General features: G+C 37.2%; 1 protein-coding gene across 1 annotated transcript in view; it reads right to left on the bottom strand.

Moving 5' to 3' along the window:
* Positions 1-21,068, bottom strand: part of PKHD1 (PKHD1 ciliary IPT domain containing fibrocystin/polyductin) — a 276,749-nt gene that overhangs the window by 146,646 nt on the left and 109,035 nt on the right. The window contains exon 35 of the mRNA XM_088149932.1: positions 17,650-17,862. Coding sequence (XP_088006058.1) covers positions 17,650-17,862 — 213 coding nt within the window. The remainder of the gene's footprint in view (positions 1-17,649; positions 17,863-21,068) is intronic.

The raw sequence follows: 21,068 nt of genomic DNA, 5'->3' as shown, positions 1-21,068 counted from the left end.
TTTACTTCCCTGATTATCCTTACTATATTTCTTAAAGTATGGCACCTGAGACCTGGGGTAGGATGTGACAATACAGAAGAAGGTTGAACTATTACTTCATTTGTTTTAGAAAACAGACTTTTGTTGATGAAACTTAAAATTGCATCTATCTTTTTTGCAGTCTAACTCAGTTTCAGTTTGTGATCAACTATTCTTCTAAGATCTCCTTCGTAAGTACTATATCAAGCTAACTGCTGTTGCCAAGCCAGATACTCCCAGTCTGCACATGTACGTTGATTTTTTTCTTAAGGGGAAAACTCAGTATTTGTCTTACAGGTAGTCCTCACTTACCAACTGCAATTGGGCCCAGCAACTCTGTCACTAAGCAATTCAGTCATAAAGTGAAGTATCACGTGACTGCACCAGATTTACAACATCAGTTCTGTTGCAGTTGTTAATTGAATCGCTGTGGGTCATTAAGCGAGACATGTGAAGGAATGGTTGGATAAAGGCCGCACTCGAGGAGATAAGCATTCCCACGATCCTGTTGAGGGCTAAGGGAATGCTTATCTCCTCAAGCGCAGCCTTCATCCAACCATTCCTTCACAGACATCACATGACAGTGACTTGTAACTTCCTGCCAGCTTCCCTGTTGACTTTGCTTATCAGAAGCCAGCTGTGAAGGTCATAAATAGTGATCACATGACCACAGGATGCTGCAACTGTTGTAAATGAGCTCCAGTTGTGAAGCACTCAAATTGTGATCAAATGACTGCAGGGACACTGTGATGGCTGCAAGTTTGAGGACCAGTCATAAACCTACTTTTTCTGCTTTTTCAGCACCATCGTAACTTTGAATGGCTGCTGAACAAGGCAGTCAGTAAGTGAAGACTACCTGCATTCTGTTAGTTTCAGCCCATTTCTGTAATCTACCATGAATGTTTTAAATGTTATTTTTGGTTTTTAAGAGCATTAGGTTTCCCACCCAATTTTGTGCTTTCTCCAGATCTGATAAGCATTCCCTCCAGCTTCTCATCATGCAAGTGTCTGCAAGGGGGCAAGTGAAAAAACATGCCCTGCAACATAAATTCTACCTCTGAATACTTGCATATGACAATGGGATGGAAGTACAAAATGGCAGAGCTTGTAAGATGATATCACAATGCACATTTCATCCTTTTAGAGTCACTGTGGCTAGCTGTGAACACTTCTGCTCATCCAAGTTCTAAAGAAAATATTGAAAAATACAAGGCCCAGGACTGAACTCTGTAACACACCGCTCAGTCTCTTACTGAGGGATAATTTTATATAACTATTCTAGTAAGGGTCAGTTTAAAGTATTAAGAGGCTTTTTCAAGGAAGTTTTCATTTTGAGTTGATTTTATGCACATCATCAACATACATAGTTCAGTGATATTCAACATTGTATTATGTATCATTGTATTGATACATAATACAATGTCATAATCAGAGACATGACATTGGCTCCAAGGAGACTACAAATTAAATTCTCACCCTGTGGAAGAAAACTGGACAGGAAGTACAACTGGGCATAAAGATTCCTTGGTTTAGTCAAAGACCTTAGGTGACAGGGGACCATATATTATGACTAGGGATGGACATTCAGGTATGTGGATGGCAAGATAGTGGTAACTATTAACATATCTAAAGCAAATCAACAAATCTTCGAAAGAGCATTTTGGACAAGTTATTAGACGTAACAATGACATTTATTTTCAAGTGAAATAAACTGCTATTATCCAAACCAGCTAAAGGTATGTCTCCTGTGACTAACATCACAAGCTTCAGGGTACCTTGGAGGAATGTGTCTTCCCATTACTACAGTTTCTAGGAATGCCTGAAATTAAAAGATCCTCCAAGAAGGGTCAGATCTTATAATTTCTCTCCAGCAGCAGAGTAAGCCGGCATTCCATCATAGACTAACTGAAATAAGGCCAAAGAGGTGGGCTAAAATAAGACTGTATGATGATAGCCAAAGAATTAAACATGCATGAAATAAACAGGATATAATGAATGGGAGGATCCTTTATAATAACACCTCTCACTTTAGCACTGTTTTAAAACACAAGGCATTTCACACACATCATGTTATCCTTGTAACAATCTGGTAGACTAGATGTTATTGTAGATCCTGTTTTAAATTGCTGCAGGGCCAACCAGCCCTACCATTAGGCATACAGAGATAGCTGAGTCAGACAAATGATTCTGGATGTCATGAAAGGGAAGCACATTGTTTGTCATTTAATATTATATATATATATATATATATATATATATATATATATATATATATATAATTCCTGCTAGGGAAAGATACTTGTGGGAGTTTCTCATAAGTGCCAGAATTAATTATTCAGTTAATGATATTATATATTGTGACTTGAAGAGAAGGTCGCCATTTGTTATTCTACCTCAGGCAGTGAAATGTCTTGGCCGGGCTCTGAATTCCTTCAAAATAAATATTCTTACCCTTATTTCACACATTCCATAAATGTTGGATATATTTGTGAAGCTACTGATTTCATCTAAATATTTTGATTTAACATAATAGAAGCTCATCGACCCAACATCCCTTCCCCTCCCTCCAAATCAGCCACCATTCCTCACTCAGGCAGCTAAGCAATCATAACAATTCCTTATTTTTTATAGGATATAAAAGGAAAGAAAGATTACAATCTAAAATTTCACCTGGAAAAATGCAATGGATCAGCACTACTTAAACACGAATTCTTTATAAAATTAGCATTACAAAAGAAAATTTTAAAATGTAACAATTAGGATTCTAGATCTCATAGGATAAGAACTCTGCCACACCAAGATATTTTGGTTCAGCAAAGTATTCAGCAAAGCAACATTAACTTATATCAGCTTTCCCAAAGTTGTTCTCAATTGTTTACAGCTGCAAAACCCCTTGTGCACTATGTTGTCTGTATGTATGAGACTCTGGGGCTCACAAAGAGAATCTGGAGCCAAACTCTGCTTAGCCCAGTCTAGTCAATAGCAGAAGGCAGAGAACGTAAGCCAATAAGTGATCACTCTCTCTGCCTCAGATCTGTCATTCACTAACCTTACTGAGCTTACTGCCCTCCCCTCAAGTGCTTTGATCACTCTATAATTAGATTCTCCCTTACCTTCATTGTAAAAAAAGGCAATACATTTCCATTGTTCCCCTCCACATACAGTATAATCCATTCATTTTTCTGTATTTCTTTGTATGTTTTTCCCATACTCTTAATTGGCAACTTAGGCATCTTTTCAGGGAAAGACTGTATTTTGGAAGAATTAACAAAACTACTGAAAAGTTCAGATGGTGCAAGATCAGCTCTGTCGGTGGGGAGTGCTTCTCTGCACGCTGCAAGATAACTTTTGTGTACATCATAGAGGAAGCCAGTAAATATTTCTGAGCTTCTCCATGACTGATCAAAACTCAGCAGGGGAATGGTGTCCCTCCAATTAGAGAAAACCCACCCATACAAATTGTATACACCCACTTAAATTTTCCATCACTGGGAGCAAGGCAAAAGAAAAAGGACCTCATTTTCTCAGGATAACAAGAAATCAGACTTTTTACTGGGGGTAGTTTTTGAAGAGCCAACAATAAGCTGCAGCTTGCATCATGCACTGATGATATAATGAGCTGCTACAGACCAGAGGTATTGTGCAGATGTACTATGCCTCAAAATACGACCACAGGCATTAAAGAATATATCTATACCATATCCTGGAATACTGACACTTAATCTTAATTGTGGGAATAGTCCACAATTAATTGTGGGAATCGTCCAAAGTGAAAGTGACATGCTATCAACTTTCTGAATTGTCCCAAGTTAGTTCACTTCTGTAGATCAACCAAAAATAACTAATTGTTTTTGCAGAAACCTTCCCTGCCATTTTAGCTATGTCTCAGATTGCTCTGAAGAAGCCTCCGCTCAACTCCACCTCTTTAAAACAACCTGGATTGCCTCCACAACTTCAAATTGGAGCTCATTCCAACAAAATTTGGCACTGGAAGCCATGATGATAGTCTGTGAAGAACTCAGGGATTAAAAGGATTTGAGGGAGAAATGTTTGTTCTGACAATATTCAAGACTATGGTCCCATGTTCAGAGGGATTTCCAGGGACTTCCTGGGAGTGCTATGGCAAGTTAGACATCCTGCTGATGTGGGACAACATTTATGATGGAGATTGCAGCTGGATGCTGGATCCGGACCAGCGAAATCTCTCCAAAGAAAGGAGAGATTGTGAGATAACCCATGTGCACTCCAGACAGCCACTCCTCATGAATAGACTGCAGGAACTGAGGTTTTGCTGTTGACTTATGAGTTGAGTAGCTGGGAGTCGAGGAATACTATATAAGCTCACAATCGTAATGCAGCCTTTTAAGGACAAAAAGCTCAACCAAGCCTCATTTCTTAATCACTTTTTGAATTATTTTTGTATTGTTTTGGAAATATTAAGACTCTTCAGATCAGCAAGTTTCTACTGTATTCACTGGGTGAGTCTCCTCCTTAGTGAAAGAAATTTTAAATACGATTTTAAGGACTTGGAAAAATATTATTTTTTTGGAATACAGCAAAAGGGTGTTTAGAGTGTTGCTTCTGGAAAGTTGAAAATGAACTAACGGTGCAGAGGGATTTAGAATAAAAGTTTGAAATTAATTATAAAATCCTTCCCATGGGAAACTGGATGTTTACATTCTTTGGAAAAAAAATAATGTGATAAGTTGGGTTTTTGAAGGTTGGACACTAGAGGGCACCAGAAACAAATAAAATAATGGCTGCATTGAGAGATGTATGTGAAAAAATGATTCAGAAGATACTCTTAAAGATTTATGTGATTATTGAAAGACTAGATGATGCTATGGAAGAGAAACAAATTTCACTGGACAAGGATGAAATTGACTTAAAAATGGTAGACTATAAGAAGGATATGGAACAAGGTGAACTGAACCTACAAAGCCAGCTGATGCTTTAATAATTAAAAAGGGCATACGAATAATAGGCCAGAAAAGTGGCTTGTACAACCTTTGTGCATTGGATTTACAAAAGGGACTTGTTAATGAGTTTGTGATTTTGTGAGAAAAGACAGAAAGAAAATGAAAAGAAACCATGTGTTGGGTTATTATTGTGGGGGCTTAAGATCAAGATTTTTGGGAGTAAAGGGAAGGAATATAATGTGGGTTTATTCAACCAAGGTTAAAATAGATAGTTTATTGTTATTTTTGGCAATTTTTAATGGAAATTTTATGACTAGGACTGGAAGATGATGTTTTAAGGTTTTGCTCTTAAAATAAAAGTTCTACTTCTGGCAATTTTTAATTTTTTTTCTGATTAGGACTGGAAGATGATGTTTTAAAGTTTTGTTTTTAATGATAAAGAGTTATATAGAAAAGAGGTTGTTACATTTTCAATCTTTTTGATTAAGTTTAAAATAGTTATTTTATCATTTCTGGTAACCTTTATTGGATTTTTTATTGATGGTATTTGATTGATGAGGTTCGGGGAATTTGTTTAAGAACAGAAAAGGAGATATGAATGTAAAAGAAGGAAATTAAGTGGGTTTATTATATTAAGTTGATAATAGATATGTGGTTATTTCTGGTAACCCTTAATGGACTTTGCTGATTAGGATGGATCCCGAGGATTTCTAGATATGTTTATAGAGAATGAGGTGAGATATGGGGTGAAGAGATCATTTGTTGTATTTTAAGAGATGGTGATAAGTTGCTCAAGTTGTATGTATTTGCTGGAAAGAAGGGGGAAGTTTCTTTTTTTTCCTTCTTCTTTTAAAACTTTTTTCTCTTTTTTCTCTTTTTTCACTTTTCACTTTTTCTTTTTTATCTTTTGTAGTTTGCATTAGTTTTATCTGTATATCGTAATCATAGGTCAAGGTGGAACTGTAATCTTCACACACACACACACACACACACACACACACACAAGATTACAGTCCCACCATGACCTAAAGAACCTTGGAAGCAAAACAGTTACTACAGTTCATTCATGAATAGTTAACAAATATGACAGCAGTACAGGGTGAAGAAAATAAAGCTATCAGCAACAACATTTATCTATTATTCTGACTTCTAACAAAAGGAAGGTGGTTAGAGTGAAACCACAAGATATTAAATTTATAATTACCTTTTACCACTGAAAACGCTCACAAGTACTAAAATATTGATAGTTCAGTATAACTCCTCAATTATTTGATTCATTTTCTAAATTATTAACTGAGCACCGATTGGGAGAATAACTTCCCTTTAGCCAAAAAGACTGTTTATATCAGTGAGACCAGAACCAGAAACATTAACATGAGCTCTAAAAATTGACAGAAAAGAGTTTCTTGTGTTATGGAATCAATAGTACAGCACACATGACTACTTCATTACAAGTACTGAATGTGTAATAGTAATAGTGGCATGCTCCCCTCACATCATTTATTTATCAACAGGTCTTTTCACTTACAACCCTATACCATAACCAGATTTTTCTTTCTGTTTCTCAGCATGAATGAGTAATGCAAAAAAGACAACAGAAATAAAATAAAAAAGAGAGAAAATAAGGAAGAGCAATTTAAAAAGGAAAGAAAAATTAAAAATGTAGAGTGTGGGTACCCAAAGGAAAAAAAATATGAACATAAACATTTATATTCAGTATTTCTGACATAGGTAATCTATTAAGGAAAACATAATTACTATACCTAATAAATTGTGATAGGATTTAAGGAAATTTATCTTTCACTATAGATTTTTTCAAAGGTTTGTTGCTATGTCAAATTTTTAAGCCAGAGAAAGTTTTAGAAAGTTCTAAAAATCAGTGCAATCCAACGAAAGATGTATTTTAATTTTCTAATGTTTTCTAATAACAAATATAGCACCCAATAATATAAATATTATATTGCCTCTACTTATCTTCAAGATCAATTTTTGATGAGTTGCTGATTTAAAAAGAATTTTACTCCACCAAGAGTTCCAGGGAGATTCACCAAGATGAAATCTCAAACCATCTTCAAGAGACCCTGTTGTTCTTAGAATATGATTTAACTTCTGTGACCAGATTCATTTATTATTAAATGAAGATACAGACCATTCTACAAATGTTATTAATAATTTTAATCAATGTAAGGGTTTCCATCTGAAATCAAGTCTGTAATTTTATCAAATCCTCCATCTTCCCTTTTATCTGTGTTATGTTAATAATGGTTAAAGGTATGGGTGTTTTCTCTCAGTGCAAGAGACTTGTACAGAATTTGAACTAAGGCCTATTATCATATCCATACTGAAGCATGACCCTACCATAACAAATTTAGGCAGATACACAATAGTGGTATAATTATTAGAATGCCACACATGTTACAGGATTACATGGGTTGCTCTAGAAAATTGTCAGAAACTTCAGAAACTTGAACCAAGCTGATTGTGGGAGACAATTATCAGAAGTTTGTGGTCTTAAAAAGTTCCATTGCATTGCTGGACAAACTTTGACTTTTACTACTTTGAAAGTCCTGAGTACTTTAGGATTAGATTATGTGATGGGCTATATATGCTGTATGAAAAGAAGATCCTTTTCAAGGTCCCACCAACAACTTAGATATTTTGGGGAGAACCTGAAGTAGGGCCTCCTCAATTCCTGCACTTAAGTTTGTACAGGTACCTCTTTTGCAGGAAGACCAGCTTAGATGCTCCCTGTTTGAACTTCCATTGGCAAGTAAGAGCAGACTTTTGATTTGCCAAAATGAAGTTCTGGCTGATGTTTTCTCATTGCCTGTTTTTCCATCAGCTACTTCGGCTTGTATTTATGTTTTATTTTGAGAAGTGTAGTACAGTGCATTGGATCTAGAGGCTCACAAGCTAAAGGCGATAGATTTATGAAACCACTGTCTCCTTTCTATGAAAGGCAAGGGGCTGTGATCAAAGGAGAGGCAACTTAAAGTTTCTTTTTCTTCACTTTTGGACACTGCAAGGACAGTAGGAGCAAGTTTCTTGATTGTCCTCTGTCCAAAAGCTCTGGAAGAAATGTAGCCACTAAAGTTAGCAGGGAAAATAAAGGCAGAAGCATTAGCCGCATTTTATTTCTTTTCAGCACTGTTTTGTTCAGTGGTATTTAGCACTTTAGCATTCCTATTCTCTCTTCTTCTCTCATTGTGAGCTGCAAGTTATTGATTACTAGCTTTGTTACACAGATACAGTGGTACCTTGAGTTACGAACGCCTCTGCTTACGAATTTTTCGTGTTACAACCAGCTCCGGCCCCAAAAATTTACCTCGTGTTGCGAACCACCTCGAGTTACGAATTGGATCCGCGGCCATTTTCCCTCCCATGACACGTGGTCCGCGGCCATTTTCCGCCCCTGACACGTGGTCTGTGGCCACTTTTCTGCCCCTGACTCTTCCTCCAAGCAATAGCCGCCTCCCTGTCCTCCACGCCAGAATGGATTAATGGTAATTACATTGAACCTTATGGGAAAATTTGCCTCGTGTTGCAACCAATTCAAGTTGCAACCAGAGTCATGGAACGGATTAAATTCGTAACTCGAGGTACCACTGTATAGTCCTTCTATGACTTGGTTCAACTATCCTATTTCCCAACCCCTTACTTAGTTGCCTTTATTGAATAAAATAAAGTTTATTCTTTGCTACTCCAGTGTTGGTTACTCCACCCTGGTTACTTTCACACATTCCAAAACCACTTGGGTCTGGTAGCCCTGCTTAAAAGAAAAAATTGGAATTATTTTTTTAAAACCTTAGCCCTGGAGAGGAGAAGCTTCCCCTCCAGACCCCAGGTGAAGAGGGCACCTTCTCATTCAAAAGAGGTGGGGTCAGCAGCATAATTTCCTGTAGGAGTAGAGCTCTTTCACCTGTCACAATAGCTACAGTCAGACACCTTGGAACTCAAGAAGAAATCTACCATGCTTGTATTATAAGTTATGTGTTTGTGACAGGTAACTCTCACCCAACCTTTCTATAAACTGTAATTTCATTTTTTCCCCCTTAAAGTTCATTTGTGTTGTATTGTTATATTAATTGTCAGCTGCTTATACTGTAGGTAGAAAAAACTTTTAAATAAATATGTGAATAAATCAAATGTGTCCTTCTTCCAGTCTCATGTTCCTTGCTTTTAGGACTAAATCCCAAGCAAATCACAGTCATCATAGTCAAGACAGAAATCACGACCAAATACATGACAGAGAACACCATTAGAAGAGAATATGTATAGCTCAGGGTTGAACTGTGGAGTCCTCGGGGTTCTCTGCTAGCACTGAAGATGTTACCTAGCCAGGTAACGAAATGTTTGCAAGAAAACAACCAAGCTCAGAGAACTCCAAGGACTCCAGAGAACACCATACAATATAGGTTTGCAGCAGTAATCCACAGGTGTCGTGATAGTAGTAAAGATCTAAGAGTACTTAGATTCTGTGCTACAGACTGAGATGTGTAAAGATGCAGATGGAAAATCCTGTATAACTTACGGAGAAGGAAACTCTTTCCAATTTATGAATGTGGAGATAAAAATAAAATCCCAAGATAAAAGACATATGGAGGAACGTTAGTTTCACCAAATCTATAAATAATTTATGGAATAGCACCTAAAGTGAACATTTAGATCCACCCCAGATACTACCCCAGGCCAAATTCTCTATGGGGGAGCTTGTCAATGCAAACCAGATTTCTTTCTTCTATTTATGTGGTAGATGACCCTATGCAAACTTCTCATGTGTCCCCTCCAGTAAACTGCAAAGCCTTTTCTTATTTATAATGAGTAAGTCCTCTGGATATGCAGAATGAATCTATTCCTCATCCTTATTTGCAACTAAGAACTTCCAGTATCCTGAAGGTTCTTTACATGGAATTCTCCAAAGCACCTTAGTAGCAAAAAGTAAAATGCTTCACAAGAAGTTTTTATTTATTTAGTATTTACCAACATTTATATGCTGTCTACAATGAGATGTCAGATTTTCTATTGCATCAGAGAACAGAATTTAGAACCTTTGTATGCATAATCAAAATCCAATGTCATCTAATCCCAATCAAACTATTTTTATTTTCCCTCACCACTCTATCTAATCTCCTAGAAATGGGATAAGGCATTTCGAAGGATACTGTTATTTTTATCCTTTAAAAAAGAGAGCCTTCAGGACTGCAAAGAATTAGAGTCTTTTGCTATATGTCTTCCCCAAAATTCACAAGCAAATTGTATGAATAGCTATGTGACGGGTATATTTCCTTGCTTATGCACATGTCATAGGTTTGAAACCTTTCTATTTCACCTCTGAGGGTCTTTACATTTCAAATAAGCATGTCTCAAACTGCAACATTTCAGAGCGAGACAAATAATCATCTGTACAGAACTCAAATAAATAAAAGGGTTGACACTGCATTAGTAACATTCTTGAGAAGGGTTACTATTAAATATCCAGGACAGTTAACACAATATTTCAGAACATTCAAGCATAAACACCTATAAATACAGTCACACAAATCATTCTTTCAGTTGCCTCATGTTTGTAAGCTCAACAATTCACGATAGTTACTCTTCTTTAAAAATGACCCAAAAAATAAAATCAGAACTGTATTATAGCTTTTCCATGTAATGTAATCATTTCAAATACTGCAATTTATTCTCAACAACGTGAGAAAAAAAAATTAGTGTAGCACTTTCTGTAACTCAGTGCTCCAGGTGTTTCTAGAAGAATGACTAAAGAAACTGAGAAGCCATTTGAATTAAATGAAACAAACAAAACACTTAATTTTAATAAACAATACATTCTTTGCTTGTTTATAGGTTCTGTGAGCAGCTTAGAAACCATTTTTGTTTGTTTTGTGTTTTCTGAGAAAGGATAGTAGAAGGACTAAATAATAACAGATAATAACAAGATGGAATATGACAAGCAACTATTTCATCAGTAACAATGAATCTGTTTCTAGTTGGTATATTAAAAATTTGAAGTATCAACCTGTTCCCTTGCTCTCAGATTCAGAAATGTTGACAAAAGATTAGACACTTTGAAATTATTTGTCAAAAAAGGTGGTGGTTCTTAATACTGTACTTTAGTGAACAGAAACTCAGATCAGAATTGTAAGCCTGAAATTATTCTTTACAGAAGGAGATACTACCATTCTAGCTAAGGTGTTAACAAATTCATTGGTTAGAACTTACAGTACAGATATCAGTTAGAAAGTATGTGTGTCAGAAGCAGCATCTAGACACACACTCAGCTGTAGAAATACCAAGGAAAAACCTATATGTGTGATTTCGAAAGAATACCAGTGCATTTTATAAAGAGTAAAAACACTGACGTTGGTAGAGGGAAATAGAGCCAGGAGAGTTGCTAAACTAAAAGGAGATCTAAAATTTTCAACAAGTGCTGGCTTTAAGAAACATTGAGGCAGTTTAGTGCTTATTTGATAAAATTCCCCTTTCTAGGATTTAGAATCTATAGGTCAGTAGATATAGACCTCAACATTTGTTATTAGTGGTATTTACTAGTGCAAGTTATTCCAAAATCAATAAGTGTGCATACTCTTACAAGATGATAATTACTTAATTACAGAAAATACCTGCTACCAATCATAGCATCCTTTTATTTAACAAAGAGAACAAAAGAGAAAGATGGTCAAAAGAAAAAATAAAGCAATCAATCAATACAGCAATAACATTTAAGATAGTTCCAAAAAGCTTGCTCAACAATAGTCTATAATGGCTTTTAAAATGTACGGTACTTCTACCTTAAAAGCTAAACAAGCAATTAATGTGTGTTATGTATATGTATGTATATGTGTGTGTGTATTTATTTATTTATTTATATTTCAAATTTAGTCACCACCCATCTCACTCAGAGAGTGACTGAGTGTGTGAAGGAATAGTTGGATGAAGGCCATGCTCGAGGAGATAAGCATTTCCTTAGCCCCTAACAGGAGCATGGGAAGTTTAAGAAGATGAGACTGGCACCACCCTAAGGAATTCACGGTGTTGTGGCTTGCTGGCTTGGGAAGTTAGATTCAGTCTGGAGAGATTCTGTCTTGAGGTGGAAGCTAATAAACGCAACAGAACTGTATCTGCGCTGTCTTGGGGAGTTCTTTGGGCTGAACCTGACATAGTGGTTTACAATAAAAATAAGAATAAAAACCAATTAAAATACAATAAAAACAGTGTTCATGGTAAATAATGTATTCCAAAGAATTGATGGTATATAATAGGTTATCAACCTATGGGGGCGTCTGAGTGTGGAGGTGTATGAATATGTGTGTGTGTGTGTATGTGTATACACACAAACACTAATAGGATTGGATCTGGACTGAATCAAATTTCAAGTGGAACATGAATCTAGTTAATTTCCCTAACCTAAGGAGGCAGCTACCCTACCTCAATATTGGTAGGGCACTGCTGAAATCAGGAAAAGAGGATGGTATCAGTATTCTGCTCAATAGATTTATAGTATTGAGATACTTCTGATCTTAAACTCCAATTGATAATTATTTTAGAGACTAAGGATTAGTCACTCATGGATGTAAGAGCATTTTTCCTGATACCTGGAAAGGGATGGTATGTGTTGTATACTTCTCACTTTTACTAGTTTTATCACTACTTTTACTGCTTATTTGTTTCTTTATTTCAAGTCTACATCTACCCACTTCCATTTTGTACCACAAGGCAGATTACAACGTCTAAAATCCAATTAAAAGTTACTATACCAGCTAAAATCATTAAAGCTAAAAATGTTAAAAACTTCATATCATATTGTCTAAATACAAATCAGAAGAAAATAAAGATAATTGCCATCAATAAAAATTGGCCCTCTGACCTGAATATTACAATAATAGAAAAAGAAGTCCAGAGGGTGCCAGTTCTTCTGTATGGAGTAGAACCACCAGGAGAATAGAAAATTGAAATATGTTTTTTCAGAAGATTAAAAATCATGACCTGAATGCGTAAAAAATGAGGCAATCCTGTAAAGAACAGGCAAACTTTGGGAAATTGTGAGTATCATCAGGAAAAGTAAATAGGAATGTCTACCACAGAAGATATGCAGTAAACCTTACCTTGTATTAATTATACAAGGTAAGATTCAAGGAAATTGTAGAACAAGAAGACAGCGCATGTCCTGGCTGAAAACCCTGTGTCCATAGATTAGCAAAAATGCAATGGCCTACATTACGGTCACCATCCCCCAGAAAAAGATGGCACTAAAGAAGAAACTACAAGGCCTGAGTAAAGAGGCAGATTTTCACATCCTTCCCAAACTGTGAAAAGGGAGTCAGTCTCAATGCCAATGGCAATTGGTTCCATAACATAGGGCCTGCCATGTAAGCATGCTTGTTCATTGCCATATTATTTCAAAAAAGCTGCAGCTAGCCAATTGAAACCAAGCATAATTGAGCTGGATTGCTGGAGTACTCTTCTTCCCAGTGAGTTTGCATCCAGTTGGCTACTTATACCAGGAAGCCTGTACTGTCATGCCAGAAGCTCCCCCCATGTGAAGCTTCTCCCCAGTTGGTCTGCCAGGGGCCATGGAGAGAGCAGGGCCACATACTTGACTTCTAAGGCCTGAATGCTGTCCATACTCCTTAAGAGTTTATGACTGATGATGAAAAAGTAAATTTACCCTAAGTTGCAACAAAAGGAATAGTGCACTGCCAAAATGTTCCAAAGCTTTTGCCAACCAATAGGAATACCAGCTGGATAAAATGCAGTTTAGAGTGCAATGATTCTATCAATCAGATTGCTCCAATATGAAGGGAAGGAAGGAAGATGTGAAGATCTATACGTGCCTAATACAGGTAGTCCCCGGGTTAAGAACACCCAGTTTGCCGACAACCCATAGTTAAGAACGGAGCCTATTGAAGGAAAATTCAGGTTAAATACACAATGCTTTGAGTTAAATACACAATGCTTTGAGTTAATTGCACTATGTATCATACTAATCACACAGCATGATACAATAATACTGTTCCAGCTTACATACAGATTCGACTTAAGGACAGATCTTGGGAATGGAACTCGTTCTTAAACTGGAGACTACCTGTAACTACAGCAGTTACAACCTAAGTGGCTTCTTACATTTTCTATTATGGCCAGTTAATCTCCTGAGCTGTTAGCAAATGACACAGAGAGAGCAGTTTTGAGGAACATGAATGTAGGACAAGAAGATCATCCAAATGTTAAGAGCTGCTGCCTATATTTGCAAGAGCTAAAAGTCCGTCATAATGGAGGGGAATAAATGAAAAGAAAGAGGGGAGTGAGGAGGAGTGATCGTTCTACGGCTAAGTGTCAAGCCTAAAAGTTGGAAAGTATAAGCCCTTAGCACACCCTGTTCTGCCAAAAACTAGTGGCCATGATATAGATCTACATTGCCACAAATGTTTAAATTGTACAAGTACATGGTACAAGTACACAAAAATGAACCATTAAAATCAGGAGATGCATAAAGAAGCACAGAAGATCTATCAGTAACGAATATTGCCTTGCAGACTTGGACTCAACTCAAAAGTGCATTTTAGCAGCATTTACTTACTCTCCAAGATTCAGGCTTTCAAGGATGATGAATTTATTAATGAGCAGAAAGAAAGGAGTGTAGGGCATAGACAGACTGAACATGAATACATTGAGATTAGCAGAGGGAATAATATCAAAGTATTGTGCAGCCTCATGACCAATAAAGTATGCCTTCAAGTCCACATGCCATTTTGGAAACTCTCTGGCATATCATCCTTTACCAAGTTCCAAATAACAAAATAGGACAGATTTATATGCAACACTGTAACAGCGTTTATTCTGATGCTATCCTCTAAAAATTCACATGAGTCAAAATTCTGCAAGTTCTTTCAGGGACCCAACCAGTCTAGATCAATTTTGATGGAAAGGACAGAAATATGGACAAGGCCACCGAGCTAGTTTTCTCTTTGGAAACCTGTCAGGGGAGTTTTTTAGGGAATACATATGAACAGTGCTAGAGACATTGATAAATTTCCCTTCTGAACAATCAATAAAAAACCTTCTATCCTATTCAGGCTTCTACTGTGGACACAAGGGCCATAATTACATTGTCAAAAATTCAAGTTACCCCAGCTGACTGAGACCCCCTTTAACATTGACATTGATTGGCATGCGGTTTACGGGTGGTGTGCTCTGACTGGCAGGGGAGCTGGGTAAAGCCAAAGGCAACTGTAAAAATTCTCGGTCTACTCTGACCACCAGAGTGCCTAACTGCCACTCAGAGAGAATTCTGGGAAAACCCAGAGTCATATTAACATATCAAAGAGAGAAGCTGACACATTGTTATTAAACAATCAGATCCAGCCATTGCTATGGAACAGTTCCTCCAAAATGTACTATTTGAAAGGGAAATAAGTGGAATTATACTCTATTCTGTCTACTCACAGACAGCTAAAAATGTTTCAAAAGCTTGTTTGTTTAATGATTTCAATCTGCGCTAGCTACACTTATTTATTTCAAAAATATAAGAATGTTGTCAAGCATTCCAATTTGTTTTATTCTATAAGCCAGGTTGATCCTAAATTGGAACCTGAATGTCTTTGGGTTCAATGTAAACAGCATGAAGACACAAAATAAGTGTTCTCTTTTCTGTCTTATTTCTGGGGGGCGGGCGGAGGGCTCCACTACCCTGGCACTAAATGGTGGATTACACACTTTGACTGAAATTTAATTGTACTCATGCACTGGAACTGTGCTCAGACTGGATATAACTCCACAGCCAGCCCAAGATTTCTTGCATCATTGCTAAAGCATTGAAACCAAGAAACATGTTCGATAATGTTGCAGGGCCACACTGCTCTCTGTTCTTCAGCTTCCTAGCTCAGCTGTTTTGATTTCCCAGCTTTCCAGCCTACTTTCTAGCCTCAGCGACAGACATTGCAACCTATTCTGGAAAGAACTATTCTGAAAACAAAGTCCTATCTGACTGCGTTTTTAAGTACAAAAGCACAACCAAATATGTTAATTATCTGAACAACTACATTCTATACAAAAGCTTCTCTCTCTGCCAAGGATGTCTGTGAAAGGGGCACTGTCTGTAAAGGAACACTGGAAAAATTTGAACAAAAACAGCCCCAGGTGGAATTAGAGTCAAATACTGCAATGCATCCTATCCCTTAAAAGAAGCGCTCCCTTTCACTGCTCCAGATCAACCAGTGCTATGAATTCTTGGCTGGGGAGGGGTTGCCAGGAAGAAATAAAAAAGCCTGCTTTATTTCTGTCCCATTCCTGTGCCCCTCTCTTGCTGCTCGGTATTAGTGCTAGACAGCTCATTGTCAGGGCTGGTTTAGAGATCTGAGCCTGAACATTTTACAAAGATATAGTAGGAGGGAAAAGTAGGAAAGTAAAAAGTTGTTCATTCTCTCCTTTTGAAATACCTGGTCCAGTACAAGAAAGAAAAATTGTCAGTTTCACAGCATACATTCCCCCGTACTTAAATCTGACCCAGAGTGCTTATTGTCAACCATACAGGCCTTGAAGAAGCCCATTCCTTTTCCTTCCCATCAGCATTCAGCCCTCACCTAACATCAAAACATCCTGTGTACCCTGGAATGTAAAATTCAGAATTCTTGCTAGTAAACAAGAATATCTAGGACAGATGTAGGCAGCCTTTGTTCTCTCAAGAACCTGCACAGTGTAAGACCCAATAACCATTTCTCTTTTTGCAATCCTCCTTTCTCTCATATATTCTCATTCACCTTCTGACACCTCTTTATTTTCTCTCAAGCAGCAAGCTACTGAGGAGCAGAGGCTACTTCTTAGCAGAGGACTCAACTAATTTATTGTAGTGGGCTCTGAACACCAAGCCTATGGCCATAGTTTCACTCCACTTGTGGCTTTGCTTTTCCAAATGGCACTCAACAGTCTGTGCCTGAATAGGCTTGGTGGTTGTTGCTGCTGCTGTTCAGGTGAGAAAGTTGTTATTGGCAAGGGGGAAAAATATCCCACTGTCAAGCCCTACAGGGATAGCAAATTCAAGAAACCTCTTGGATTGCTGGTAAGATTTTATTACTAGTACAGTAATGTAGCAGACTCTTGAAAACTTACCAAAATAATCCCAAACATCTTGTATCTAATATAATTAAGGCAGGCTTACTCTGAGTCCCCTTCTCACTCTTCACCCCTCCCCTGGACTCAAGAATCTCTCCATTAAAGGCCCTGTTTCCTCCCTTATCTGCCTTGCTCCCTCCTTTATATACCCAAGATCTGTTAGGCTTTCCCTCACAGCCACTTAAATTATTTTTGTCTTTTGCTAAACATTGCTTTTCAGTGGTTCCATTTTTGCTTCATTTGCGTCAGTAGTTGGAATTTGCCATGTGAATTCTCTATCAGAAGGAGGCATCACAACCACAGAAATATGTAAGTAGCAGCTAATGTAGCATTAGTTGAACAAACTGACTTTATTGAAAATTAACCCTAACTTCAAAAATGTCAGATTCAGGGAGTTCTTGTCTGATCTTATTTGGAAGAGTAAGTGATCCAAATCATCTCTCCTCTGAACACAAATGTCCCTCCATGGCTAAATAAAGCTTTGTGAAGGCTAAACACTTCAAAAGTGTCACTATTTTTATTAAACCTGACCTATATTTTCATCACAGCTGTGACTATTATCAAAAATACATATCCGTTTGAGAACACAAACATTTCTATAACTCACCATGCATGGAAAGGGTTCCATTTCTCACAGCCAGAAATTTTGCCCCATATGGGAAAAACTCTTCCGAATAGGCACTTCCATGGAGATGGATACGGGCAATGCCACAAAACAGCTTCTTGGGAGATCCAACCTGAAGTTCTCCTCCATCAGACACAAGGATATAATGAGCATGAAGTTCTAGTGGGCCAGGGCCAATAAATGCCAGCTTGCCACCTAAGATCAGAAACAATAACAGTAATTGTGCTAAACAGTCATGAGATGTAACATGATTAACAGAGCAGAAAAGTCTTAATCATTGTGATTTTTCAGTGAAGAAAGCAAAGTTGATTTCCTAAATCTGGAGAACATGGGATGGGTCTCACTGTAACATTAGAAAAGAATTTCTTGGTAAAGAAGAAAGCAAACTGATTCTGGTTCTCTTTACTTCCTCTTTGACTCTCTTTGACTTTACTTCCTCTCTCTCACACGCGGATCATATGATCAAAGGCTTGGTAATTTGGCCTTTAAATACATTTTATTTCTTACTTTAAACTTTAAGGCACATTTTCTACTGAAGTAACCATCCCTTTTAAATAAATGAACAAATAACCGACTGATGATTCAGCTTAATCCCTGCTTTTCATATTTTCAGTGTGGTGTTCAATCGTGCATGATAGCAGTTACAGGAAAAAAATATGGATGGAGACACGTATAGCTAGATTAAGGTTTTGCTTTCTACTTTGTATATAGTCATGCCTGAAAATCTGAGGGAAATGTTTAGTCTTTTAGCTTAAAGCAGTCCTTCTGTGAACAACCCTTAGTATTAAGACAAGCTTCCAGAATGTTTCATGAACTTGACTATCAGCCTTCAAAAATTAAGCCTCAGATTCTCAAATACTGAATTTCAGTTCTCACCCCTATATCATCTGGTTGTCTTTAGGCTGAAAAATCCTTAAGAATTCAGCAAAAGGACTGTTGAAATTTAGACTGGTTTCCACCGTTACTTGGCTAAGTGGGGGAAAAAAATACATTAAATTAAAAGTATCCCAAGAAAAGAAATGAGGTGTAGGGGCCTAACTTGACTTGAGTGGCCTTTTCTATTTTATCACCTGTATATCACCCATATTGACATTCAGCTCTATTTAAGTAGCTGTTTCTCACACTCCAGAGTAAATGTCACATTCTTGTAAGTGCTGCTGCGTCACCAGCCACCAACATTTTTTTCTATCCCACCTATATTATTTTTACAATAAAGGCAGAAAACATACCTAATACTCCTTCCTCCTCCTATTTTCCCCACAAAAACAACCCTGTGAGGTGAGCTGGGCTAAGAGAGAGTGACTGGCCCAAAGTCACCCAGCCAGCTTTCCTGCCTAAGTCAGGAGTAGAACTCGCCATCTCCTGGTTTCTAGCCTGGTGCCTTCACCACTAGACCAAACTGGCTCTCATTCCTTTTCTCCCAAATTTCTTTTCTCCCAAGAGTTTGCACAAAAGGTTCAACATCACTCTCTGTGAAGAGAGCTTTCACAATGAAGTACAGAAAAATATTTGAAATGACAGTATATTAGATACTTCAGGTATATGTAATCATTTTAATACAGCCAAAATGGCAAAGATAGCCATTTCAGGTTAGAATTAGAAACATATTAGTAGACATGAGTATGGACAGCATAGGTTAAAAGCTTTTTGGTATTCTAATAATGTAATGTAGCCTACTTAAAATTAAAACATAGAAGGTAAGCCAATTACTATCACGCCTGAAATATAAGGAGGGTCCTTGACCTTCTTTTTCTTTTTCTCCCCAAAAATGGTGACTCATTGATGTGTCACTGATAGGTTAAAAAAGAACCAGCAAGCTACAGACCACAATACCTCTGTGCTTCAGGTCTAGCTGCAGTTGGAGGGAGACATTTAATGCTTTTGTTCCCTCCCCTCCATGTGTTACATCTGTTAAATTATTAAGATAATGACAGGTAACTCAGTTTCCAATACACCTTCCACTGTACAAGGTATAAGTGTTCTTGGATAGAACGTCTTTTGGTGCCCTATCCCAGCCATCCCCACTGGGAACCTCCTTTCTCCAAATCTAAAAGGCCTCCAATTTTGTTCTACATTGTACCCACCAAAGCCTGAGAAATGTAGCCTCTCATAAATGCTGGCTTCAGATTTGAGCTCCTATACAATAGCCCATGCACAAGTCTTTCAGGACTCCCTGAACATCCCAGAAGTGGTGCCTTTTTGTGCTTTACTTCTCTGGAAAAGGTAATTTTAAATCATTTTTACTGCTTTTTCTCTATTCTTTGACCTCTAAACTAATCTATTTTGCCCCCACACTTTGTTTTTACTATCAGGCTAATATCACTGATAGTCAGACAAATACAGATCACTTTCTTTGTTCCAGTTTCTGCTCCAAATCTGATTTCTCTTTTCTTGGACTTTCCTATTTTGAATCAGTGTGCCAAACCATATGCTGGGAATCAGACATGCTAAATAAGGTATTTCCCCTTTCAAAAAGTTAATGATTGTTTTCCTACCATTTGCAAGAACACAAAAAACATTTCTGTTTGCTCAGGTATGTAAAATCCTGGTTGAGCAAACTGAGACACATTGTTTGAGAATGAAGCAAATGTTCCCTAAATTAGTGAGTCAAAGTAACTGTTCTCAGCAAGGTCCACTCTATGTCACACTTCAGTAGAAAGATCTTCAGATTTCTTTCTAGCCGCACTTGTGAGCACACAATTTTTAACATGCACCTAGGGATGGAAGACCTCTGACAACAGCTGACACAGCCAATGTCAGTGCATGTGATAAAGTACAATCATAAATATACTTTTCAAGTGATATTAAAAATCTAATTTCTTTTTTCCCCAGTGGGCACTTTTTTTTATTCCTGTCATTTTTGAAAAATCCAGACATTACTAAAGAGAAAGCTAATGCCTGAGTGATAAAGATATCTGTAAAGTAAGACAGAAAGAATAGCCACGACTGGCAAAGATTACATTCCAGTCTGTTAAGCTAATTATAACATTTTCAGAGTTTATAGGCATTTATATTTAAACAAGTAAATGACACATAATGTGTCTCAACTGCCAGCCTTCTGAACTCATCCCTTTCTGCACTTTATTAATTTATAATAAATATGCAGCTTTTACTCTACAAGGATAATACACACACACACACACACTGCTTTCTTGTTTTCATAGCACTTGACCTGTTTTCTGACAGCAGAAAAGAATGAATGCTGCTTAACCAAAGTATTTCGCTCCAACTTTTCTACTGTTTATTATGGCTACCCAAGAAAGCAAGGATTATCCTACATATTACCATAGGGTAATCCTGAAAAATAAAAATAAACTTTACTTTCAGTGATTATGATGGTCTTCCAACTAAACTAAATATATCATCTAAATTTAAATATATAATTATACTCAATTATACCA

This window comes from Python bivittatus, unplaced genomic scaffold (assembly GCF_059951505.1).
Source record: "Python bivittatus isolate LINGU-HERP-01145 unplaced genomic scaffold, Pbiv_v1 ctg000020_np1212, whole genome shotgun sequence".
NCBI classification, from domain to species: domain Eukaryota; kingdom Metazoa; phylum Chordata; class Lepidosauria; order Squamata; family Pythonidae; genus Python; species Python bivittatus.
The sequence above is the reverse complement of the archived record's forward strand: the minus strand, read 5'-3'. Positions and strand labels throughout refer to the sequence as shown.